Below are 26,669 nucleotides of genomic sequence, written 5' to 3'. Positions count from 1 at the left end.
AACCTATAGTAATTTTATCCTATTAAAAAAGTGAAGATTACAGTTAAAAAATAAGCATTAAAATAAAACTTCTGGGGTGCCTGGGTGGCTCAGTTGGTTGAGTGTCTGCCTCTTGATTTCGGCTCTGGTCATGATCCCAGGGTCATGGGCTCAAGTCCTGAGTCAGGCTTCACACTAAGCATGGAGCCTGCTTGGGATTCTGTCTGTCTGTCTGTCTGCCTCTCTCTCTCTCTCTTCCTCTGCCCCTCCCCCCTGCTTGTACACTCTCTCTCTAAAACATAAATACAATTCTTATAACAAATGATTCTCTTGTACATAATATCTTTGCCAACAGGCAAGCTACTTAAACCTTCAGCTTTTTAAAAAGAGATGATGATCTACACTGAGCTCCCTGAACCTCCTTATAATCAACAGCACAAATCAGCAATGGAAGCTAGAGTTACAGAGGATAGAAAAAAATTAAGTTAACTAGCCTGGTAGCAAATCAAACTGTAGTCAATTAAGCTAACTAATATTAACTCTTTAAAAACTAATATATTCATATCAAGTTAAACATCTTATATTACTATTCTCATGTTTTTTATGGCACAGAAGAGAGACTGTGAGAAAACAAATTTTTGAGTCAGGCCAAGTTTATCTTTAGAATCTTCTTTATATTGGGGCACCAGGGTGGCTTAGTCGGTTAAGCATCCAACATTGGCTCAGGTCATGATCTCAGGGTTAGGGACTTCAAGCCTTGCATTGGGTTCTCTGCCATCAGCACAGGACCCATTTGGTCCTCTGTCCCCTTCTCTCTCTGCCCCTCCCTCGCTTACATGTGTGTGCACGCTCTCTCAAAATTAAAAAAACGTTTAAAAAAAGAGAGAGAGACTTCTTTCTGTTAAGACACATTTCTTCATGCTTTGGTGAGCACCAGAGATCATCATTCCCTGTTGCACTCCAGATTACCTCCATTAAGATGGAGATGGTTAAAGTTTAAGGTTCAATCCATCCTAACTAAGGTCATTAGGAAGTGTGAGGGTATAAGCTTGTTTGTAAGATTATCTAATCATGCAATTACATCCTGGGAGAGGGCATAATCACCAATCTCTCCCTTTTATAGATCAGTCTAAAAGCTTTTATTGAAAATACAAAAATCAAACTTTTTATTGAGAAAAAATAGAGAAAATCACAAAACAAAGAAGCGCTTCATGGCCCCCTTCTTCCCTCCGAAAGAACCTAACCACTGACCTGACTTTATTTAAAGCTCTATCTTGCTTTCCTTACTGTTTATCATTCAAGGGCACACGCATCTTTAAACTCTTTAGGTGAGCCTTGCCCATATTTTAAAAACTTCATAGGCCTTCAACATCTTTTCATCTACAGCTTATCCTTTTCTTTTCCAGTCTTTATTTTCCTCATAAAACTCATTCCCAAGTAAATAACACTTAAGTTTTCAAGGATCATTATCTTTCTCCCATAAAGATCATATTATTCTTTAAACATCTCCTCAAAAGTTACGTCCATAAAAATGAGAAGCTATATAATCACTAAATTGAACATCCTAAGAGAAATGCCAATAAGCTTTAGGCATTATTCAATTCTAAAACAATACTATACCATATTTTACCTAATGAGGAACATAACTGAGAACAATTTAAAACATTTGTAAAGAATGTATTGATATTATTCCTTGAATTTATAGGCAGGAACTACTGCAAACTAAATTCCATGATTGTAAAATAAATCCCCTAATTTCCACCACTGACTCTGATGAAGTAACTGGTTATAGGCTTACTCAACACATCCAACCACACCAAAAATAACTTTACTACTGAACAAAATAAATCAATCAACTGTTTGCAAACAATGGACAACAGCAAGAGTAAAACTACAACTTCACATTTCTGGAGAGAATGGAAACATCTAAGATGTACCCATTTTCACCATGGCTCTCTGGGCTAAATTCCCTAAACAATGAAGAGGAGATAAAGGCCAAAGAGAGCAGAGCTCTCAAGAGCTAAAGAATATTTAGGGGTTGTAGAGAGAAGACAGCTATATAAAAAGGAGTCTCACAAGCCTAGTGGAAGTATTCCATGGGTACTTGGTCTACATCTGCGTTCCACATAACAACAGCCTAAGGCCTAGTAGAAAACAACTACTCCAGGTATGAGAAAAGAAAGATACTAGAAGTTACATAACACAGCAAGCTGACAGAATTCTAGCTCTCACAAAAGGAAAGACTTAGTTAATACCCAAACATTTACTTTAGACACCAGAAAAGCCACCTCTTCGAGATAAGGACCACAGTGTTAGAGCAGGCTTTCTCACTCAGGGCTCTAGCATGAGATTTAAATTCTAATGCCCTAAAGCATTCATGATATGTAATGAATTATACCATCTCTTCTGTGCATCTCGAATAGTACTAATATGATGGTCCTCAGAGAACTTAGAAAACTAATTCAAAGGATTTTCTACGGTTCAGATAAAAAACCTAGAAAAAGGATTAGCCTAGATTTGCCTTAATAAAGCCTAAAATCAAGCCTTGACAATAACAAGGAGAGTTGAGAGAATATTAACTGCCTTTTAGAACTTAATACTCTTTAAAGGAAAGAAACCAATAAACATAATCTAGACACTATCAAACATATCATCCACAACGTCCAGTACTCAGTTTAAAAAAAATCCATGGGGCGCCTAGGTAGTTCAGTTAAGCGTCCGACTTCAGCTTGGGTCATGATCTCGCGGTTTGTGAGTTCGAGCCCCACATCAGGCTCTATGCTGACAGCTTGGAGCCTGGAGCCTGCTTTGAATTCCGTATCTCCCTCTTTCTCTGACCCTCCCCTACTCTCGCTCACACACATGCTCTCTCTCAAAAATAAACATTAAAAAAAAAAAATTTTTTTTAAAACCTCCACAAGGGACGCCCGGGAGGCTCAGCTACTTAAGCATCTGGTTCTTGGTTCTGGCCCAGGTCATGATCTCATGGTTCAGGAGTTCGAGCCCCATGTCAGGCTCTGTATGTTCTCCCTCTCCCATTCTCTCTGCCCCTCCCCCTAACACACATGTGCTCTGTCTCTCCAAATAAACTTAAAAAAAAAAAACAAAACAAAACTCCCTAAGACATGAGAAGACAAGAAAATGTGATGCACAAAAAAATAAAATAGTCAACAGAAACAGATCTCAACATGATCTAAATGCTGAAATTAACAAACAAGAAAGTTAAAACATGTTATAAATATGTTCAATGATTTAAAGAAAAATACGGATTCAACAAGGAAATCTCAGAAGAAAGGAAACTAAGAAAAATAACCACGTGGAAATTAAAGAAATGAAACATATGTAACACGAGAAATGAAACATTCACTGAATGGGCGTATCTGCAGATTGAAGACAGCAGAAGACAGGGTGAACCTGTGAACACAGTAATGGAAACTAACCAAGTGATATAGAGAAAAAAGATCAGGAAAAAAAAAGAACAGAGCTTTAACCTGAAGTATAATGTTATGCAGGCTAATAGACATAAGTGGAGTCCCAGAGGAAAAGGACAAAGTAAAAAAAATATTGAAAAGAAACTATCCATATGAAAATCATAACCCTACTGCTGAACACCAGAGTTAAAAACTCTCAAAAATAGAGAAAAACAATTTATCACATACAGGGGAAGAAAAACAAAAAATATGACTGACTTATCATCAAAAACACTGGGGGCCAATGGACAAGAGAATGACAATTTTAAAACAATGAAAGGAAACCTATCAAACCACTTGCATATCCAACAAAAAAAAAAACAAAAAAAGTAAGCTGAAATAGACTTTCAGATAAATCAAAGCTGAGAGAATTTTTCAACAGTAAATCTCCTATCCAAACCTACACGAAGAAATGAAAAGCATCAAAAATGGTGGCTAAATATTAAGGCTAGTTTCTTTTTTCTACTTTTCTACTCAATTTCCTTTAAAGACAAGACAATGGGGGCTGACAGCTTAGAGCCTTGACCCTGTTTTGGATTCTGTGTCTCCCTCCCTCACTCCCCTCCCACATGTCTCAAAAATAATAAACATTAAAAATAAAATAATTAAAGACAAAAGACTATAAGCTAAAATAAGTTCGATGTAAAATTAGATTATAGTATGTAAAAGTGAAATATATAATTGCACAAAGGATGAAGGGTAGATGGAATATACTTGTAAGAGATTATTACATACGGAGTATGAAGTGTAAAGAGTAAAATGGTACAATAAAGAAAATATGAAAGAATACTAAGATTTATCTGAATAACCCAAAAGAAGGCAGGAAATGAGGAATAAAAAACAGATGGGTAAGCGAAAAATAATGAGGTGATAGACTTGAACCCAGTCATATCAGTTATTACATTAAAGGTAAGGGGCGCCTGGGTGGCGCAGTCGGTTGAGCGGCCGACTTCAGCCAGGTCACGATCTCGCGGTCCGTGAGTTCGAGCCCCGCGTCGGGCTCTGGACTGATGGCTCAGAGCCTGGAGCCTGTTTCCGATTCTGTGTCTCCCTCTCTCTCTGCCCCTCCCCCGTTCATGCTCTGTCTCTCTCTGTCCCAAAAATAAATAAACGTTGAAAAAAAAAAAATTTAAAAAAAAGGTAAATGAACTAAATTATTACATGGAAATGTACAACAGACATCTTTTTTTTTTTTTTTTTAAATCAGGGTCAACGTAAGAATTCAATGACCATGAATTGGTCTCTCTCAGAAATACAACCTATAATAAAATTAAACTAAAAGAGTGTCAGACTGGATAAATTACTGCAACTACTATGGAATACAGTATGGATGTTGCTCAAAAATATTAAAAAATAAAATTATCACATGATCTAGCAATTCTACTTCTGCATATTTACCTGAAGGAAACAAAATCACTATCTTGAAAAGATGTATGTATCCCCAAGTTCACTGCAGCATTGTTCACTGCAGCCAAGACAATATAAGTGTCCAGTGAGAAATGAATAAAGAAAATGTGGCACTGGCACAAAAACAGAGTAATGGAACAGAATAGAGAATCCAGAAATAAACCCACAAATGTACGACCAAGTAATCTTTGACAAAGCAGTAAAGAATATCCAATGGAATAAAGACAGTCTCTTCAGCAAATGGTGCTGGGAAAACTGGACAGTGATATGCAGAAAAATGAACCTGGACCACTTTCCCACACCATACACAAAAATAAACTCAAAATGGATGAAAGACCTAAATGGAAGACAGGAAGCCATCAAAATCCTCGAGGAGAAAGCAGGCAAAAATCTCTTGACCTCGGTCATACCAACTTCTTACTCAACACATCTCCAGAGGCAAGAGAAACAAAAGCAAAAATAAACTATTGGGACCCCATCAAAATAAAAAGCTTCTGCACAGCAAAGGAAACAATCAGCAAAACTAAAAGGCAACTGATGGAATGGGAGAAAATATTTGCAAATGACAAAGCAGATAAAGGGTTAGTATCCAAAATCTATAAAGAACTTATCAAACTCAACACCCAAAAAACAGTCAGGGGAAGAAACGGGCAAAAGACATGAACAGACATTTCTCCAAAGAAGACACCCAGATGGCCAACCGACACATGCAAAAATGCTCCACATCACTCATCATCAGGGAAATACAAATCAAAACCACACTGAGATACCACCTCACACCTGTCAGAATAGCTAACATTAACAACTCAGACAACAACAGATGTTGGAGAGGATGCAGAGAAAGAGGATCTCTTTTGCACTGCCGGCAGGAATGCAAATTGGTACAGCCACTCTGGAACACAGTATGGAGGGTCCTCAAAAAATTAAAAATAGAACTATACTACGACCCAGCAACTGCACTACTAGATATTTACCTAAGGGATACAGGTATGCTATTTCAAAGGGGCACATTCACCCCAATGTTTATAGCAGCGCTAGCAACAATAGCCAAAGTATGGAAAGAGCCCAAATGTCCAACAACAGATAAATGGATAAAGAAGATGTGGTATGCATACACACACACACACACACACACACACACACAACGGAGCATTACTCGGCAATCAAAACAAATGCAATCTTGCCATTTACAACTATGTGGATGGAACTGGAGGGTATTATGCTAAGCAAAATTAGAGAGAGACAAATACCATATGACTTCACTCACATGAGGACTTTAAGATACAAAACAGATGAACATAAGGGAAGGGAAACAAAAATAATATAAAAATGGGAGGGGGACAAAACAGAAGAAAGAGACTCTTAAATAGGGAGAACAAACAGAGAGTTACTGGAAGAATTGTGGGAGAGGAGATGGTCTAAATGGGTAAGGGGCAATAAGGAATCTAGCCCTGAAATCAATTTTGCACTATATACTAACTTGGACGTAAATTAAAAATAAAAATTACAAAAGCAAAGAACAAAAGAAAAAATGTGGTACATATGTGTGTATGTGTACAGGAATATTATCCAGCCATAAAGAAGAAATTTTCCCATTTGCAACATCACGAATGGACACTGAAAGCATTATACTAAGTGATATAAATCAGAGAAAGACAATTGCTGTATGATCAATTTAGCAGCACACTAAAAGTGAATGTACCCATTACTGTGCCCAAAAGTGAATGACACAAGAAAGTCAATATACGTCAAAAACTGAATATAAACACAGAAAGAGGCGAATCTATGATCATGAAGGCAGATGTCAATTCTTTGCTTCGTTAACTACTAGAACTAGACAACATATCCAACAACAGAGTATACACTCATTTCTTTTTTAATTAAATTTTTTTTTTTCAACGTTTATTTATTTTTGGGACAGAGAGAGACAGAGCATGAACGGGGGAGAGGCAGAGAGAGAGGGAGACACAGAATCGGAAACAGGCTCCAGGCTCTGAGCCATCAGTCCAGAGCCCGACGCGGGGCTCGAACTCACGGACCGCGAGATCGTGACCTGGCTGAAGTCGGACGCTTAACCGACTGCGCCACCCAGGCGCCCCAAGTATACACTCATTTCCAGTGCACCAGAAATACTGACCAAGATGAATGTAACATGTTTTTAAAATAAATCTCATTAAATTTCAGAAAGACTGAAATCTTACAGCTTATATATTTGATGTTCACAATGGAATTAATAAAACAATTACAAAACAGTAAAATATTTACCAATGTCCCAAATATTTGGAAATTAGGCACACTTCTAAATAACAGAAATACATGTAGAAAATATTTTTAACTGAGAAACACTGAAAGCAACCTATCAAAATTTATGAAATGCAGTTGAAGCAGGACTCAGATGAAAATGTATAGCTTTAAATGTCTAATTAGAAAAAAAGTACTAAAAATCAATGTTTGAAATTTTCATCTTAAGAATATAATTAAAGGCAGAATAAATAGAAGGAAATGTTGAAGAGTTAAAAAAATGAAAATCCACAATTAAAAACTTTTAACTCCAGGTTGGTTCATTAGAAAGATTTGGGGAAGTCAAAATACCCTTAGCAAGACAAAGAAAAAAAAAGATGGAAAACGTCAATTATCAAAGAGAAATATCCTATAAAAATTAAAATGATTACTGAACAGTATGAAAACTTCATACCTATAAATTCAACAACTTAGCATCAAAACTGACAAGAAAAAAACTGAGTATCTGAATATTACTATATGTATTAAAGAAACTGAACTTAAAATCCTTCCTCAAAGAAAATTACAGGTCTGAAGGTTTTCACTGTTGAATTCTATTGAACACTAAAGGAGAAACAGTATTAATCTTAAATTCATTCAGATAAAAGAAAAAAAACAAAAACAAAAACACTGTCCAACTCATTTTCTATAACCAGCATAATCCTGGTACCAAAATACGATAAAGGCATTAAAAGAAAGTTGCAAAATATCCTTCATAGGGCGGCTGGCTGGTTGAGTCGGTTAAGTGTCCAACTCTTGATTTCAGCTCAGATCATTTCACTCATGAGTTCCAGCCCCGCATTAAGCTCTGTGCTAACAGTGCAGAGCCTGCTTGGGATTCTCTCTCTCCCTCTCTCTCACTGCCCCCTCCTCTCTCAAAAATAAATCAATAATAAATAAATATTCAAAATATCCCTCATGAACAAAGATGCAAAAAATCCTCAAGAGGGGCACCTGGGTGACTCAGTCAGTTGAGCATCTAGCTTTGGCTCAGATCGTGACCTCATCGTTCATAAATTCATTAGTTTGAATCCTCCATCAGGCTGGCTGCTGTCAGCACAGAGCCTCCCTCAGATCCCCTGATCACGTCTCTCTCTGCCCCTCCCCGGCTCACATGCATGCACTATGACCTTAAAAAAAAAAATTCTCAAGAAAATATAATAAAATCCAACATCAGAAAGAATAACACAAGTCTGGTTTGATATTTGAAAACCAATACAATCCACTAGTCTAAATTTTCACTTTTCTAAATTTTGCCCAAAGATTTGTTAGAACTACACTAAACTTAGGGGAGGAGTCGAAACAATTTTGGGGAGAAATAGTTTAGTGACAAATTTATCATTAATTACTCAGATCAGAGAGCTCCCCTAGACAATTTCTAGCCTTCACATACTTTAACGTTTTCTTCTCCTTATATCAAAGATCAACATTAGAAAAGGAACATAGATAATATAAACAATTCTTCTTTTGCAGAAATAGAAAAACCATTACACCATATAATGGTCCCCAGGTGATGGATCCATGCCTAGTGTAGCACAAGAACAAAACATCTGTCTTTCCTGATAGTTTAATTAATGAAGAAAAAAAACCCATGGTTGAATAAAGAGCTCACTATAGGAGTGCCTGGGTGGCTCAAGTCGGTTGGGTGTCTGACATCGGCTCAGGTCATGGTCTTCCAGTCTGTGAGTTCAAGCCCCATGTCATGTTCTGCGCTGACAGCTCAGAGCCTGGAGCCTGCTTCAAATTCTGTCTCTATCTCTCTCTTGCCCCTCCTCTGCTCTGTGTGTCTCTCTCTCTCTCAAAAATAAAATAAAAAATTTTTAAAAAAGATTTTTTAATAAAAAAAGAGCTCACAATATATTGAAAAGGCATAGGGGCGCCTGGGTGGTTCAGTCAGTTGAATGAACGACTGCAGCTCAGGTCATGATCTCATGGTTTGTGAGTTCGAGCCCCGTGTTGGGCTCTGTGCTGACAGCTCAGAGCCTGGAGCCTGCTTCGAATTCTGTCTTCCTCTCTCTCTCTGCCCCTCCCCCACTCATGCTCTGTATCTGTCTCAGAAATAAATATTAAAAAAAATTTTTTTAATTGAAAATGCATGACAACCTACATAGTGTGCACTCATATGCACTCCATCCCAGGAAACTTGTAACTAAGTTTCTCACAAAGGGAAAAATAAAACAGAGAATACTACTCACTCTGTTAGGCATAGTAAAGCACTAATTTACATCACTGCTCTTGTTAATAGTGGCCCTGTCCACAAAGTTAAGGTAGCCTAAGAAAGCAACAGTTAGATCAGATCGTGGGAATTATCTAATTTAGCATGCCTCTCTTCACGCCTTCCTAGGAAATTAAGCAATAGACTCTGTTCAAAAGCTACCCTTAATCCAAATACGTATTCTGATACATTTATTCTTCCCTCTTCGTTACATAATGCTTCTTTTATCTTAGATTCAGTGGTTTTATGGGTACTCCCTAAAATCCATTCTAGAAGTGAGCAAGACATAGATAATACACTAAAGGTAAGGAGATTGTACTCATTAGAATTCAGTAATACTGCATTACTTTCTGAGCTGTAAAAAAGGACACATGTACTCAAAACTAGTAATGAATAAGGATGAACTGAGATTTAAACAAAAGTTAAAAAAATAGTATTAGTAATTTTTGGTCCTTTTCCAATCAACAAATGTATTGGGTTTACTTTACCTTAATTTCTATCCTTGCTCTGTGAGGAAAAAGCTGTCCAATCATAGAAAAGTCAGTTCCTACCATGCTGATGGCTAAAAAAAACATATCTGTTTCTGTAAAAATAAAAGATTTAGAAAGAATGAAAATTAATCCCAATATTTCAGAGGAAAAAAAATCTTACATGAAGTATATATTTTGAGTTAAAAATAAATTTGAGAGCATCTAATAGTCTTTTATTAAAGGCCAGGAAATCTTTAGTCAATTTTATTGCTAAGAACTTCATGCATCTAAAATAATGTCTAAACTTTTATACAGAAACATAAGAAATTTATAAACTCATACCAAGAAGCTAAAATTAGGAAGAGAGGGAAGAGAAGGGGAAGAAGAGGAAGAAGAGAAGAAAGAGGAAGGAGGAAGAAGGGGAAAGAGAAGAGGAAGAAGAAAACATTCTGCCTATCTGGTCTCAAAGTATTCTTAAGAACCATCAGTCACAGCCACTATATTACTGCTTTAACATAAGCAACTAAGGTGCACTAAGTAGTATGTGAAAGAAAGTAACCAAAAAAACACACAAGAAACTATTAAAAGAAGTAACCTCAATAAAATAGGATTGGGGAATACAGAGGAGGAAAGTATAGAATCTTGTTGTCCTGAATTACTCTGTTCTGTTTCATTTTTTCCCCAAAAACGACCTGCATTATTTTTTATAAGAATAAGAGATACCATTCAAGAGGTATTATAAGCTTCAGGCACCTGGGTGGCTCGGTCGGTTAAGTGACCAACTCTTGATTTTGGCTCAGGTCCTGATCTCACGGTTCATGAATTCAAGCCCTGTATCAGCCTCCATGCTGACAATGCAGAGCCTACTTGGTATTCTCGCTCTCCCCCTCTCTCTTTACCCTTCCCCTGCTTGCACTAACTCTCTCAAAATTAACAAATAAGCTTAAAAAAAAGTAGTATATGCTTTTTAACAGCACAATTTTGACCCTTAGAAACTCTGTTATACAACAGTATCTAAGATAAAACATTATTATGAGTATTAGAAATATTAATAGTTTTCCATGTTATTTTTTATACAGGGATTTGACAGAGAGGACTACTCTACCCAAATTACCATAATGCTAATTCCTAAAAAGATCACTAAGATAAAGCCAGAGATGGAGTTCCATAATAAGTGGCGGGGGGGGGGGGGGGGGGGGGGGGAGGAACGGATGCAGAGGTCAGTTCCAATAATATTAGCTAGACAGAAAATAACATGGTTTTCATTTTATTTACTTACAGAAATAATTCACTTTACTTCAAATAAATATCCACAAAATTTAAAATGAAAATTAGTTACCTTTATTTGACCATGGTTTAGAATAATAGTTTTTCCTAAAGCTGGAATATGTAGTTGTAGAACCACGCTCAAATATGGGGTCATTTTCCTCAACAACACAGGGGCCTTTTGTCCTTAAAACTTCTACAGTTAAACTGAAAGAGACACACTTTTAAATAGATCTGCACTTAGAACAAGAAAGAAAATAATACATGATACTTGAATAGTTATATTTTGAAATGTGCCATGACAGAATCAGAACAAAAGTATAATAATATATACTTGAGGTATGCATATTTTCCAAGATTCTGTTAATTTTCACTTAAAATGTAATTGCCAAGTAATAAAATTAAATGCCAACATTCTTCTGAAATCGTTAATAGCAATATAAAATTTACACATTATCTTTGGGCCACCAAAAAGTACTTATATTTTATTGACTTCTGTATGTCCCCTACATTTAACACATATTACCTTATCATGCTAAACCCAAGAGAAGATGAGAAACATAAGCATCTTATGTTTTTGTTCTACATTCCTGTAAACAAAGCAGTACAATGCTTTTAACTATTTAATGGCCAGTAAAATGATCATCACAAAATAATGGCAAAAAACACAATTATTAAAAGTACTGCATTTATGTTTCATTATCGTAGAATTTTATACATTATAAAAAGATTTTTATACTGAACTGTCAGACTACTTTACATCCCTCTTTTATATTTAGTTACTCGTGAATTTATCTTCTTTTTTAAAAAACACACTTTGGACAAACAACAAATTCCACAATGCCAAATTTGAAAAATTTAATATTATAACTGAGAAACTACAAAGTGAATTTAAACCTTGTCACAACAAAAGTTATATAGAATATTAACCCTGATTAAACCTGATGCATTTGTGGCATTTTCATTAGTTATAACCATACACCAAAATATGGTATTAGTTAATAATAAGAAAACCTGAATTTTGACTTCAAGACTGAGCCAATTTTTGAAATGTATCATCAGTAGAGACCAGCATATAATTAGTTCAGGAGCTCATCCCAATTACCAGTAAAGTTAGTAAAGCAATTGTGGAAGGTTAATGGATGACGGATCAGCAGTACCATCTTCTTATAAAAAACACAGCATAAAAATTGCTAAAAATTACAAATGAATCTAACTCATCTTTCTATTTATAACATGCATTAAAAAACATAAACATCAGTGTTTATATGGTCAGGTAACCATGAATGATGCAGAAATTCAATCTCTCTCATGAGACAAAGCACATTTGTTCTTATGTTTGAAACCACAATCTCTTTTTTTTTTTTTTAACTTACCTTTCTTCATCCAAAATAATGGAACCATCTTCTGCCACTTTTACTCGAGGAACCAGCAATGGCCCGTCATCCACTTCTTCTTCTACTTCTTCATGACCTTCAGCATCAGGAGTACTTTTACCTTCTTGCCTACCGAATGTAAAGATAGCTTAATTCATATATCCAGGAGAAGAATCTCCTGAGTACTATCAACTTCTGAAATAAATTACTTCGAATCCAACCTTCATTTGATTTCCAATTTTCCCTATACCCTAAGTGAAGATACTACATGTTAAGGACGTGGTTATAAGAATTTCCCCAACTATGGGGTGCCTGGGTGGTTTAGTCACTTAAGCACCCGACCTCAGTTCAGGTCATGATCTTGTGGTTTGTGGGTTCAAGCCCTACATCGGGCTCTGCGCTGACAACTCAGAGCCTGGAGCCTGCTTCGGATTCTATGTCTCTCTCTCTCTGCCCCTTGCCTGCCTGCACTCTGTCTCTCTCTCAAAAATAAATAAAAGCATTAAAAAAATTTATTTTAAAAACTATAAAAGGGAAAGAAAAAGAAAAATATACACACGTTTATTTGTTTAGACACAGAATAGAATGATACATTAAAAAATTGGTAACGATTGTTGCCTTCAGGCAGCGGAACCAGATGACAGAAAAACAGAGTTGGAAGACTTCTCAGTATACTTTTGTTCCATTTGATTTTTGTACTGTTTTATTATGCTGTTCTAAAACATAACAAAATCCTTTTTAATTCTAAAAGCTTCAATTGAGGGGTCCCTGGGTTGCTCAATCTGTTGAGCATCCAATATTTCAGCTCAGGTCATGACCTAACAGTTTGTGGAGATGGAGCCCCATGCTGATAGTTCTGGGAATACCTGCCTGGGATTCTCTTTCCTCTCTGCCCCTCTCTCCCGCAATCATGAACACGTACTCTGTCTCTCAAAATAAATTTAAAAATATTAAAGAAAACAATACTTTAAAAATAAATAAAAATAAAATATAAGGTTTCGTTAAAACAACACCATTGGCCATTTCCATATATAATACACAGTATGGGCCGCCTTACATTTTGATTTAAATCAGACAGTAAGTTTTATTCTTGCTAGTGATTCTATCTAAACATTCCTATCACATGCAATTTGACTATAACAAAAAGTATCATTTGATTTCTTTTTTTAAAAACTGTACCCATCAAATAACTTATTTTAAAAAAACACTAAGATAAAATGCTTACTCTCTTGTCTGGACTGGTGTCAATGATTTTTCAGTTTTCTTTTCTTGTTCCAGTGAAGAACTAATAAACAAACAACAATTGTTTTTAAATGTGAGACAATTTAATATTTAATATAAAAAGTATTTTTAAATGAACAATATATATCTTGTCAATTCTACCCATTGGCAAGAAGGAAATTATTTTAACTTGCATTTTTTTATATGATAAACCATAACACTATTATTAACAATGGTGTGGCCCAAGAGTCAATTTCTCAGTCAAAAACCTTGTCATCAAATATAAACCTGCTATGCCCTAGGTAGGAACGTTTTTACCCTCTAACTCCTTAGTGAAGGGAGGCTCTCCCAGTCCTCATGTCTGAAGCAACCTACATGGCTTATCTCCAAATCCTACATGTCAAACAACTTACCACCTAGGCTTCTGGCCCTTCGGCAGCAAGCCAAAGACCTGGTAAACCTGAAAAAAGCTACACTCCTGCATCCACCTGCTAAACCATCAACAACATAACAATGAGATTTATTATAAACCATCTGCCTCCTCAGGCTAACTTTACTAAAGAAGCTTTGTTCTTAGAAGATAAATAATATCCACTATAAATAATTAGGAGGTAGAGCATAAAAATTACAGCGTTCCTTTAGAATCAGGGTATATAGTGTACAAGAAACACAAACTGCAGTATTGATTAAAACTAAACAACATTAAAGTTGTTTAGTTTTATAACATTTTGGTAATGTAAGAAAGGAAACATTTTGGGGGCGCCTCGGTGGCTCAGTCGGTTAAGCGTCAGACTTCAGCTCAGGTCACGATCTCGCGGTCCGTGAGTTCAAGCCCCGCGTCGGGCTCTGGGCTGATGGCTCAGAGCCTGGAGCCTGCTTTCGATTCTGTGTCTCCCTCTCTCTCTGCCCCTCCCCCATTTATGCTCTCTCTCTGTCTCAAAAATAAATAAATGTTAAAAATAAAATAAAATAAAAAAGAAAGGAAACTTATTTTTAATTTCAGAGGAAAAGGGCACCATCCCAAGAAACCAGTTACCTGAAATACAACTAAATGTTGTTTAAAAATTCTATCGAAAAAACATCGTATTTGCTATAAGTTTGCCAACATACTTTTGGAAAACACGAACTTGTACCCTAAAAGTGATACTTAACCCACAACATACCCAAAAAAGGACAACAAGAAAAATTTACTTACGTCATTGGATTATTATCTGGCAGGTAATATATGAAATCTCTCATAGTCATTTTTGAACGATCTGGTGGCTTCTGACTTTCATTTATGGCATATTTGTTTTTCCATTGTTTCTGGACACACAAACACACACAAAGATCGACTTTTCTTTTATAAATGTAGAATTTCACATGTACTATATTCAAAGGTATATCCCACTGTTATACTTATTGCAAGTGATTTAGTATTATTCTTATCATGATTATTCCCAATTTTAGGACAAACTTCATAAACTGCATTATTAAAGAGTGTAGCACATCAAGGAATTTTAAAAACTAAAGTGTCTAGGTCTGGATAAAAGCTCAACATATAAAATCATACTTACTAATGCCTTCTAACTATAATAGTTTGCTAAGAATTTATAAATACATAGTTTTTGTTTACCCTGTAATGAACTAGATTTCTGTGAATTTTACAAAATTCTTAAAGCAAATGTTTAATTTTTTAATTCCTGAAAATAAATCTACCTAAGCAGATTCTATAGAACATCTTTAGAGACCTAGATTTTAAACAACATAGATTCAAATCCCACTGATAGGTGATACAAAGCAAATAACTTCTCTAAACTTGTTTCCACCTGCGTAAAACAGTGGTATCTACTACACAAAGATGATAGAATAATATAAAGCACCATACTAAGTGCCTTCCTCTGAATTAACAAGGGGATTTTGTAATAATAAAAGCTGACATTTGTTAAGCTCCTTCTGTTTGCCAGGCACTAGTCTAAATGTGTTTTACATATATTTACTCATCCAATCTTTACAACCCTCCAATGAGATACATACTACCAGTCTTATTTTGCAGATGAGGATACAGACAGAAAAATCAATTAAATTGCCCAACGACACATACTAAGGGATGACTCTAAGATTCAAATCTTAAGTACCTAACTGCAGAGCTTACATGCTTCACTATTGGTACAGTGCAATCTTGGAAAAATAATCGCTCTTCAAGATTAAAAAGATGGACTTTACTATACACATAAATGCAAATTTTTCCCATTTATAATTTCCATACTGTCAATTTATAAAATATTACCAATTCATTTTGCTCAAGTTTATTTGCCTTAATTCAAATGAATGTTATTCATGTCACGAAAAATCATACTTCAAGTTTATTTTATAAACATGCTTTGTATACTTTATATGTGTGTAGAAACAGACCTTCTATTTTTGGCCTTCACCAAAATCAATCAAAGATACAGATGAATATAAAAATTAACGTAGCGGAAAAAATAGCTTCCTAGGTCCATCGCGCTTATTGATCATTCAATTCACAAAAGGGGATCTTCTATTAAAATAAGGAACATTAACTGGTTATGCTCCATTAAATACTACAGATGTTATTCCTCCAAATGATGCTTAACATAAAAACAGAAACCTAGTAGGAACAGTCAAATGTGATTTTTCTCCCTTACCTTCTCCTTTCTCAATTCTTCTTTTAACATTTCTCTTAGTTTCTGGGCTTTATATATTCGGTATCTGTCTGAACATGGCTGTTTCTCTTTTGTTGAAATAGGCTTTGGCTGTGGAACTTCTTGATTAACTGTAGATAAGGGATGAGATTCTGAAGGAACACTGACACCAGGCTTAACCAGAGTAGTACTTGATATTCGCTTTCTTCTCTGTGAAACAGCAGAGGAAGACTTACTGGATTCTTCAACATAATTCTCATTGTCAGTCTTTTCATCACTGTCAAAATTTAAAAAAAAAAAAAAAAGGACACCATGGATCTTTCATATTCTAGTTTTAAAAACTAGCCTGGTAAAAATCTAAACCAGTAAAATCTCATTATTAAAACAATCAACGACTTGAGATATACATTATTCATGACAGATTCCAATAAAAACTTTGTTTACTAAAATTTTTATTTTTTTTTTAATTTTTTAATGTTTATTTATTTTTGAGAGACAAGAGTGTGAATGGAGGAGGGGCAGATAGAGAGGGAGACACAGAATCCAAAGCAGGTTCCAGGCTCTGAGCTGTCAGCACAGAGCCCGACGCCGGGCTCGAACTCGTGAACCACAAGGTCATGACCTGAGCCGAAGTCGGATGCTTAACCGACTGAGCCACCCAGGTGCCCCTTTACTAAAATTTTAACAGATGCATAAATTCTAACAAAGACTGCAGATCTTTTTCAAACGTCAAGTCCCTTAGTGCATTAGAACATATAAGTTTATGCTCATCCTAACTCGTTCAAGAAAAACAAAAGGCCAAGTTACAAATTAAAACTCTATTACCCTACTTTGAATCACTATAAAACTGACAATTGTTTATTTTTTTTAAGTTTTTTTTTTTAATCTTTATTAATTTTTGAGAGAGACAGAGGGAGAGCAGGGGAGAGGCCGAGAGAAAGGGAGACACAAAATCTGAAGCAGGCTCCAGGCTCTGAGCTGTCAGCACAGAGCCCAATGCGGGGCTCTAACTCATGGACCATGAGATCATGACCTGAGATGAAGTCGGGCGCTTAACCGACAGAGCCACCCAGGTGCCCCGACAATTATTTTTTTAAAAACTAAGTTTATAATCTATATTGACATCCCCCTACCTGATCTAAATTATAAATTATTTTATCAACCTGAGATGAGTCAAACCAAACATACAAAACATCAAATTTCTAAAATATCTCTACTACAGTATTTGAGAATATACATTGAGCTACATTAATCAAATCAAATACTGTTTGAGGTAGAAATCATTCCTCTTTCGTCTGGTATGAATACTTACACAGCTATCAAACTCCTAACTTAAAAAAGTACTTAGTCACTCCAAAATACATATTAGATATGGTTCAGATTGGATATACACATTTCAGGAATGGCCTGAAAGCAAATAAGTCAAGAAGAGAGAGGGTGTAAGAATTAAAAGCAGTCTACATTTTTCATGTTATTAGTTTTATGTAAAAGTAGAAAATGCCTAAACCTATAGAATAACCTTTCCAGGTTATTTGCAGGATAGCTCCATGTTTTTAACTTTTTTTTTTTTTTTTTTTTTTAGTAATCTCTACACCCAACATAGGGCCCAAACTTATGACACCGAGATCAGGCTTTGTAATGATACATGCATCTGTGCATTTCATTCAATTATGTTGAATCGTTGAGGACAAAACATACACCCTATAGATTTTTACAGCTGCAAAGACCCACAAAAAAAGAAAACACATAGTAAAAAAAAAAAAAAAAAAAAAAAAAATCAAATATACTCCCTAAATGCCAACTCTAAGAAAGCAAATATTCCCAACCTCTAATGTCTCAAGACTACAGAATCAGAGTAATTTATTAAATTATCAATCATCATGCATCTATATGAAGTTAACAGGATCTCTGCAAACTTTATTAACAGTGACTGTTACTTGTATTTCTTTTTTGAGGAGGAATTTTGAAAAAATATTCATAGAAGAAACATGGATATTACTAAGTATCAGTAAGCTGGCAAAATAACATCCTATACCCAGCACCAGTTCAGGCCAACAGAGGAAGTTAGGCCAAAAAGAAAAGGATAAAATTTTCACCTTCTGGTTAGAGCATACAAAGAACTTACACCATCTCATTGTCATTTAATAGGATCCATTTTTATTGGTTTCCTCACATATGTATTACAGTAACAGAGACCATTAGTAGCCCAACATGGCTTAATTTTAACTACTTTGTTATTTACTACCATTGCTTTTATTTTAAAAAGATAACTTTTTGTAGACAACTATTCTGCCATGTCCTATTCAAGAGTTTGTCAGTTTTTTCTAAACTCCACAATAACTTGACTCTCCAAATCAGAGAATATTATTTCCATTTTACAGATAAGCAAATTCTGCCTGGGCAAAGTCTGATAAACTCTTAAATTACGAAAAAAATCGTGGGGCGCCTGGGCAGCTAAGTCGGTTAAGAGTCCCACTTAGGCTCAGGTAACGATCTCACAGTTTGTGAGTTCGAGCCCCTGCGCTGGGCTCTCTGCTTGTGAGGTCCAGCTGGGTGTTGGACTCTGGGCTGACATCTCAGAGCCTGCTTCAGATTCTGTGTCTCCCTCTCTCCCTGCCCCTCTCCCGCTCTTTCAAAAATAAACAAACATTAAATTAAAAAAATTTTTTAAAGGAAAAAAAAAAATCCTGACTCCAAATGTGGTATTAGCACATGCTTTTTCCCTTCAGAAAACATGGCCACTATAAAGGGGCATGCCCTGGAATCAAATCAAGTAGCCATATCTCCTCCCCATTGACACAACTCAGCATAACCAATGTAACACTGGTCTTTTAAGACTACATAAATGTCGGGGCGCCTGGGTGGCGCAGTCGGTTAAGTGTCCAACTTCAGCCAGGTCACGATCTCGCGGTCTGTGAGTTCGAGCCCCGCGTCAGGCTCTGGGCTGATGGCTCAGAGCCTGGAGCCTGTTTCCGATTCTGTGTCTCCCTCTCTCTCTGCCCCTCCCCCATTCATGCTCTGTCTCTCTCTGTCCCAAAAATAAATAAACGTTGAAAAAAAAAAAAAACTACATAAATGTTTTTTTGAAAATCTAAAAAAGTACCTACCCCTGCAAAGTGCTCCAGAAGGAAGAAAAAAAAAAAAAAAAAAAACTACGGCAAAGTAATCTAAGCTAACATTACCACGTGTAAATTTCACGTCAAGACTGTTACACCTGGACTCTTCTCACCACCACTTGGAAGACAAGATTCCCACCCGGAGAAACTACAGACCTTTAACAAAATCCACATGTGCCACACCCTGTGGCCAGAGTGACAAACTGCAGTTTGGAGTAGGTTCATAGAGTCTCAACTGTAAGACTCAATGCAAGCGACAGAATACTCCTAAAGTAAATTCATGGGGTCATATTCCGGGTGACAGGCCCAGAGAGGCGGGGCAGATGAAAATGCTCCTCTCTGCATGCTCTTACCTGCTCCTGGGAGGCTTTTCTTGCGGCTCCGTTCCCCCGAAATCCACCGGGGGCACATCTGTAGACTCCGCTGGCTTCGGGGAAGAAGCGGCTGCAGGATCCGGGGGCCTGGGAGCCTCTTGTCCACGTTGGGGGTTGGGAGCGGAGGAGCTCCTGGCGCCTACACCAGGCCTGACATTCGGCTTCACGCTAAGGCGTGCCCTGCGGAACATGGCGGAGCCAGGGGGCCCGGGGAGGCGGCCCCACGGCCGCTCTCAGCCCCGAGCCCCGGCTGCTGCCGGGAGAAGGGATTAAGAACTACGTCCTTTCCACACGGCCACACCACCAGCCCAGCGGGCAGCTACCGCAGGTTCACACCCCCACCACCTCCTCCTTCCTCCCGCCGCCGCCTCTTCTTCATGACCCTGCTAAGTTTCCCCCAGTACCTTGCTTCCCCGCCCTCGTAGGGCGCCGGAACTGATTACGCCATCAGCCAGCGCCTAGGAAAAGCGTAAGACGCACAGCGCCCGGAGCCATGGTAACTGTCAAACTACAGAGTTACTAGTGAACCGGAAATTGAGATGTTCCGTGGTCAGCTCTCCCCTCTCCCAGCGTCCCTAGGAGTTACAGAAACGAGTGAAAGGAGGTAGTCAAGACCCTGTATAGACTTTTTATAAGACCCTTTTAAGACCCAAGACCCTTTATAAGACTATTAAAATCATGGGGCGCCTGGCTAGCTCAGTCGGAGGAGCCTGCCACTCTTGATACCAGGGCATGAGTTCGAACCCCATATTGGGGGTAGAGATTATGAAAAATAATTAAAAACTTGAAAAAGAAGAAGAAGAAGGTCTTGTAGAGTAGTGCCTGTTCGTCAGCACATCCCCAGGGCTTAGAAATTCTAAATTGAGTAGAACATAGATTACAAATTCATGTATGAAGAACCTGGTAAGTTATCTCCTGTAAGGGGAACTAGGTTTACGGGAAACATGTGGTGGCATGAAGATCATTCACCGTATACCTTTGTATACTTTTTAATGTACGTGTTCAAAAAGTTTTATAGTTAAAACTATATAGTTATAGGGGTTCCAGGGTAGCGCAGTCAGTTAGCATCCCACTTGGGCTCAGGTCATCATCTCCTGGCTGGTGAGTTTGAGCCCTGTGTAGGGATCTGTGCTGACAGCTCAGGACCTGGAACCTGCTTCGAATATAGGTATCCCTCATTCTCTGCCCCTCCCCCACTGGCACTCTGTGTCTACTCAAAAATAAACACTTTAAAATTTTAACTATATAGTTATATAGTAAATTACTATATGTATTCATAATCTGCTTCAGGAGGTAGCATTAGAGCAATAAATAAGGTGTTCTGGGTTGGGGAGAAAAAAATAAAACAAGTGAACAAGATTAAAAGTGTATTAAATGCATGAAAGAAATTTAAAGAGTATTATGAAAGAGATTATTGGGAGGCTGGCTTACTTTAGGTAATATCGTTAGGGAAGACTTATATGATTAGAAGAAAAATGGCCATAGATGAGATTGGCTGTACACAGTATGGGCGAGCTTTTTAATTCCCTGAGTCATTGCAACAGCCAGGCCCAACTTCCTTTTTGGAAGAATAAAACTCTACAAGAACATCCTGCTATGTTAATGGCAAAAGAATATAATTTTTAATTAATTAAAGAGGTTGCTATGTCATCCAGAAGAAGAAAGAGAAGCGTTTTTGAGAGTAAGAGGGATGAAAGCACGTTAGAGAGAAGAGATTCCTCTAAGACTGGAAAGAAAATGGAAGTCTGTGGATTCTGTAGGCTCCCTCCAGTAATCTGGGGAGGGAACAGGACTTCAGATACACCTAAAGAAGGTCAAGAACTTGACAAAGAGCCCCCTACTGAAGATGTCTGGCAAATCTTGGAGCCACTACTAGGACCATTTAGCTTTGCCCAGTATATTCTGGTATAAAGATATTGCCTTTCCCAAAATGTTATGTTCCATCTAAGAATCTAGGGCACTCCCACAATTCTGTAGGTAAGGCAATTAATAACAAGGATTTAATTGTCATTACTATAAATAAGGGAACAGAATCAGATCTAGTTTTATTATTAAATATAAAGTCTTAAGATATGTTACACAACCAAGTTTGTGGAGTAAATTTTTAAAGGCATCAGAGTAACTTTAAAAGTCTTCAGTTTTCTCTAGCAGACACACCCAATATCTCTTGAGTATATCCCTACCATTCACAAAGTATATTTTCAACCGCAAAGAAAAAGGTCAATTAGACTGTAAATTAAGACTACATACACAAACAATAACACTTCCGCTTACTTTCCAATCCCACATTGCTTCCCTCCCTTCTTCACAATGACCCAGGACACAAGTCAATCTTTTCCCCCTGCTCAATTTACTCCAGAAGAGGTTGTTTAAGTGGAATCAGATGCTTGGCTCATAAACAGTATTGAAGACAGGTGGGGTTTAGGGTGAGTGACAAGCACACAAGGCTCTCTGAGGTTAAAAGATTGATAATAGCTAACATATTGAGTGCTAACATATACTGAACACTTCGTACTTCACATACATTAATTCAGTTAATTAAAGAGGTACATTTACTTTCCCATTTAATATGGAAGCTTTACCGCAATGAAATAACACACCCAAGTTCACACATCTACTCATTGGTAGAGCTGGGCTTTCAACCAAGACATTCCATCTCCAGAGCTCCAAGTCTTCACCACTTTGTCCTACCTTCTGTAAAATAGGTGACTTTTAGGAGTTAAAATAAAAATTGTTGAAGCTTGGTCACATATACTTGAGAATGCATTGCAGTATTTTCCATACTGTTGTGGATGTTTGAAATTTTCCAACATAAAAGCCTTTATAAAAAGGTGATTTTAGGGTGTACAGAGTAACTCTACACGTTTGTTTGTAATAAGTAACGGGAGAGATGAAAAACGTAAGTATCAAACTAACCTCAGGCATCTTTGCACATGTTTCTAGCAATGGCAAATGCTCCACGGCTTTTACCCACGTTCTAAGGTTATTGTGAATAGGAGATAAAACTGCATCCCTTGCTATTCCCTTCCTATCATACAACCCAAGCACAGAGCCATTAACCTAAAATTCCTTCGGTACTGTCCACCGCGACAAAGGCAATGAGATTAAAAGGGAAATTAACAGGTTTAAAGTCCATCTTCACTATGAATCTCACTTCTAAGAGTCCCTACCTGTTAGGACAGTCGCTCCTCGTTTCAGATTCTCAATCTCCTCTTCCGCAGAATGGGAACAATGAAGACTACTTACAGGTTTGGTGCTGAAATAAAAAAAAATACGTAAAGAGCCAAAACTGTGTTTTGCATATTGAGTTAACCCTTAATGGGTTTTGTCCCCTTCCCGCTTCTGCAAGGAGATTAATGAATGCTAACGTTCTCGGTCTAAAAGTTAGATATAGTGGCGTTTGTTTTTGTCGTTACCAAAAAGAGGAGGCTGGCCAACCCCCAGGGCTCGGTACACAGTAGGGAAAATCCACAGACGCAGGACCTGCTTTCTAGACTCGACCAAATTTGCGTGACCGAGGGGACGCGAGCCCTGATTGAACTCCAGAAGCTGCCACCCCGGGACCCACCGCGAGGACCGCCCCGCCTGCCCAGCGGCGCACGCGCAGTTAGCCGCCCCACTCGCGGGAGGCTGCGGTCGGGCCTCGGTGGGCGGGGCGATGGAAGGAGCAGAGGCATAGCCCGGCTGAGGGCCGGCGCGGGCTCAGCCTTCAAGAGCCGTGGGAGGGGACGACCGCTGAGCGCGTTAGGAGGCCGTTGTCTCTCCGAGTGGCTCTCTTTTGGGTTCGGTCGGGTGTCGGCATGGCCCGTGAGTATGCGGACGGGTGAGGGACGCGGCGGGGAGCGTCTGCAGAGGAAGCCGAGGTCCGTAGGCGCGGCTGGAGACGAGGCGGGAGGCGGCTGATGTATCCCCCTTAGGTCCACGGCGCGGGGACCCCATTCTCAGCCCACCTAGGGAGAGGGACGGTTAGCTTCGGGCCCGCCTGAGAAGTGGGGCATGTGCCTGCCGGCCAAGTGCGAGTTTACAGGGTAAAGAACACCTCTCCGGAGGTGAGGTGTGTGAAGACGGCGGCCCCGGGACGGGTCTTGGTCAGAAAGTGGTTTATAGTTGGTCCTTAAGGTCCTAAGGCCTGAAAAGGACAGGAAGGTCCGGTTGAGTTCCCTCCCTAGTTCTTTTGTTTGGCCCTTCCAGGTAATGTATCCCGAACCGCTGCGTTTACCCGCTTAACAGTGTAATTGTGACGGGCCAACTTGTGGAGCTGTGTTCCCTGTGTATCTATCCTCTCCATACTCCTCAAAAGCTAGACCTTAATTTGGAAGGTACTGACCCATATAGACACAGGAGTGGAGTGCTGGCTATAAGTGATCTGGTATTTACATTAATTGAACACCTGAATTGGTATGATAATGCTCTTAAGACTTGAAGTGTTTGTGTCTGAGCTTCTTCCTCGGCTACTATGGGAACTCTGTTCCGTGCAGTGCTCTGCCGGCCTGTTAGAAAATAAAAAGCTAACTTAAGATGCATTTAAATAAGAGTCTTTTAACGGAATTGGTATTAATTTTTGAGATGGGAAAAGAGCATGACTGTTTAACTTTGCAGGCGGAAATCAGCGAGAACTTGCCCGCCAGAAAAACATGAAGAAATCCCAGGAAATTAGCAAGGGAAAAAGAAAAGAGGATAGCTTGACTACCTCTCAGAGAAAGCAGAGGTAAGTGATACTGATCGAATTGTCAAATCTCTGAAGTTTTCCTTTTAAGAATGGAAAGAATTTTTTTAAATCCTGGGTAGAACTAAGCTTGCGTAGTAGGGGTCACAGATGAACAGCAGTGCTGCACATGCTATAACTATATGACTACAGTCATCCCACTCCCTGGATGAATCTTCTGCTTCCCCACCACAGCCATAAGAACTTCATTTAGCAAAGTAATGGAATGCCTCCCAGATGAAAGACACTGTTAGATGCTAGGGATACAACATTTTCGAAGCAGACCTCCGACTCAACCTTGTCAGGATGACAGGTGACTCAATTACAGTGATAAATGTTATGAAAGAGACACAAAAAAATGTGTGTAGCTATATTCATTTCTGAAGATCCATTGGGTTGGAGAAAATGAAAGTCCACAGCCTTGATATGTAATTATGTAAGAAATAATAGAAAATTAATTGTAATTTTGTAATAATACAGAAATACTCTCAGAGCGCAGCTTAAAATTTCTCACCAAGAAGATGGCTTTAAATGATATGTGTACTTAAACCCTTGCAACTTCATCAATCTGCTGCCTTTTTACAGTAGTAAACAAATACTTCACAATTGCACTGTAGTTACTTTGTTGTACTTTGGGGGTTTTGGGGGGGTTGTTTTGTTTTGTTTTTTAATGAAAGCCAGCATGTGTTTTGGCTTAGCTTTGTAAAAGGTTTTATTCAGTAGGTTTCTTGCCCAGCACTGAGCCCAATGAGTTGTTTGAACTCAAAACCCTGAGATCAAGACCTGAGCTGAGATCAAGTCTGATGTTTAATGGACTGAGCTACCCACGCACCCCAGTTTTTGTTGTTTTAATTAAGAATGGCTTTGAGGCCAGGAGATTGCTTAATTCTAGAACTCTCCAAGCAGAATTTGTTGAGAAAGTCAGTGCTTTCACAACTAGAAAGTTGGTTCTCTAAATTATTAGAGGTCTTCAATGTCAGTGTTTTAAATTCCAATTTAAGGGGAGCACATGTAGGGTTGAGATAGTATGTACAGAGGAAGAACAAAGAGAAGCAGCTATCATTGCAAATAGGCATTCTGTTTTTAAGATGGTAACAAATAGTTTATTTCCCCACTGTTAGGCCTTCCGGAACACACAAAAGCATGGTATAATGGGAGACAAAAAAAAAAAAAAAAAACCCTCTAATTTTGTCTATGTACAGCTTGGAGGTCAGGTGAAGAAGTGACTGCACATGCTTTAGTAGGGCTTCTCTTTGGTCCTCAAGCCTGCACATTAGAAACACGTGGGAAGCCTTGAGTGTTACTGAAGCCTGTGCTTTAATTCCAGTCCTTTAATTGGTTTGGGGTTGGGCATAACAGGTGCTCTGGATAAACTTTATTGTAAGTTAAACCTAACTTTAAAAATTTCTTCAGGTGATTCTAATGTGCAACTAGAGTTAAAGATCAGTGTTTGGGGGTGTCTGGCTGGCTCAGTCTGTGGACCATGCAGCTCTTGATCTCATGGTTAGGAGTTGAAGCCCCACATTGGGCTAATTATCACTTGATGCTTTCCGTGGTATTAAAGTGATAAGGTTTGTCTTAAATTTCTCTTTACTCACATTGGAGTAAAAGTGAACATAGTACCAATCAATGAACCTGGAATTTTTAGTGAAGATGTCTAGATCTCTAGATCTAGTCTAGCTTGGTTCAATAATAGTCACTGTTGAATTATTATCCACTTGTTAGAAAGATCTGTTCTAGGTACTATGTACGTTTTATCTCTACTCATCACCCTGAAAAGGAATGTTAGCCTCAATGTATAGAACAGGAAACTGATGCTCTGAACTTCAGTAACATTACTGAGGTTACAGCAAGTACAACAGAGCTTGGTTTCAAACAGAAAAGTAAATAGTGCTTTTTTTTTTTTCTTGGTAGGTGTGTTGTTTTTCCTTCATACTCCTACATAAGCTTTTTGTGTTTGTTTTTTTAATGTTTATTTTTGAGAGAGCACACAAGAGGGGGAGGGAAGAGAGAGAGGGAGACACAGAATCCTAAGCAGGCTCCAGGCTCTGAGCTGTCTGCAACGAGCCTGATGCAGGGCTGGAACTCATGAACAGATAGGTGTTGATTACAAAGCCATTAAATACATTTTTTTTAAATAAGGGT

At 38.0% G+C, this 26,669-nt stretch overlaps 1 protein-coding gene and 1 long non-coding RNA gene across 12 annotated transcripts in view; one reads left to right on the top strand and one right to left on the bottom strand.

The window, feature by feature from the left end:
• The window catches only part of BDP1 (B double prime 1, subunit of RNA polymerase III transcription initiation factor IIIB), a 100,363-nt gene extending 77,093 nt beyond the window's left edge, over positions 1 to 23,270 (bottom strand). For 6 of the 11 annotated variants that reach the window (XM_045446505.1, XM_045446431.1, XM_045446487.1 and 3 more), the window contains exons 1-9: positions 22,990 to 23,270; positions 22,376 to 22,513; positions 19,799 to 20,394; positions 16,333 to 16,606; positions 14,880 to 14,989; positions 13,689 to 13,748; positions 12,464 to 12,595; positions 11,161 to 11,294; positions 9,840 to 9,934 (exon numbers count right to left, since the gene is read on the bottom strand). In XM_045446505.1, the coding sequence (XP_045302461.1) occupies positions 9,840 to 9,934; positions 11,161 to 11,294; positions 12,464 to 12,595; positions 13,689 to 13,748; positions 14,880 to 14,989; positions 16,333 to 16,606; positions 19,799 to 20,010 (1,017 nt within the window). In that variant the 5' untranslated portion in view covers positions 20,011 to 20,394; positions 22,376 to 22,513; positions 22,990 to 23,270. Of the gene's footprint in view, positions 1 to 9,839; positions 9,935 to 11,160; positions 11,295 to 12,463; positions 12,596 to 13,688; positions 13,749 to 14,879; positions 14,990 to 16,332; positions 16,607 to 19,798; positions 22,514 to 22,989 lie in introns of all 11 variants that reach the window. The other 5 variants (XM_045446468.1, XM_045446453.1, XM_045446478.1 and 2 more) reach the window with 5 other exon arrangements.
• LOC123580983 lies at positions 4,154 to 4,662 on the top strand. The gene is made up of 2 exons (XR_006703551.1): positions 4,154 to 4,358; positions 4,590 to 4,662. It is a non-coding gene; the product is annotated as an uncharacterized LOC123580983 (long non-coding RNA).
• Positions 23,271 to 26,669: the final 3,399 nt, after the last annotated feature.

Source organism: Leopardus geoffroyi, chromosome A1, assembly GCF_018350155.1.
Source record: "Leopardus geoffroyi isolate Oge1 chromosome A1, O.geoffroyi_Oge1_pat1.0, whole genome shotgun sequence".
In the NCBI taxonomy this organism is placed as follows: Eukaryota; Metazoa; Chordata; class Mammalia; order Carnivora; family Felidae; genus Leopardus; species Leopardus geoffroyi.
The sequence above is the reverse complement of the archived record's forward strand: the minus strand, read 5'-3'. Positions and strand labels throughout refer to the sequence as shown.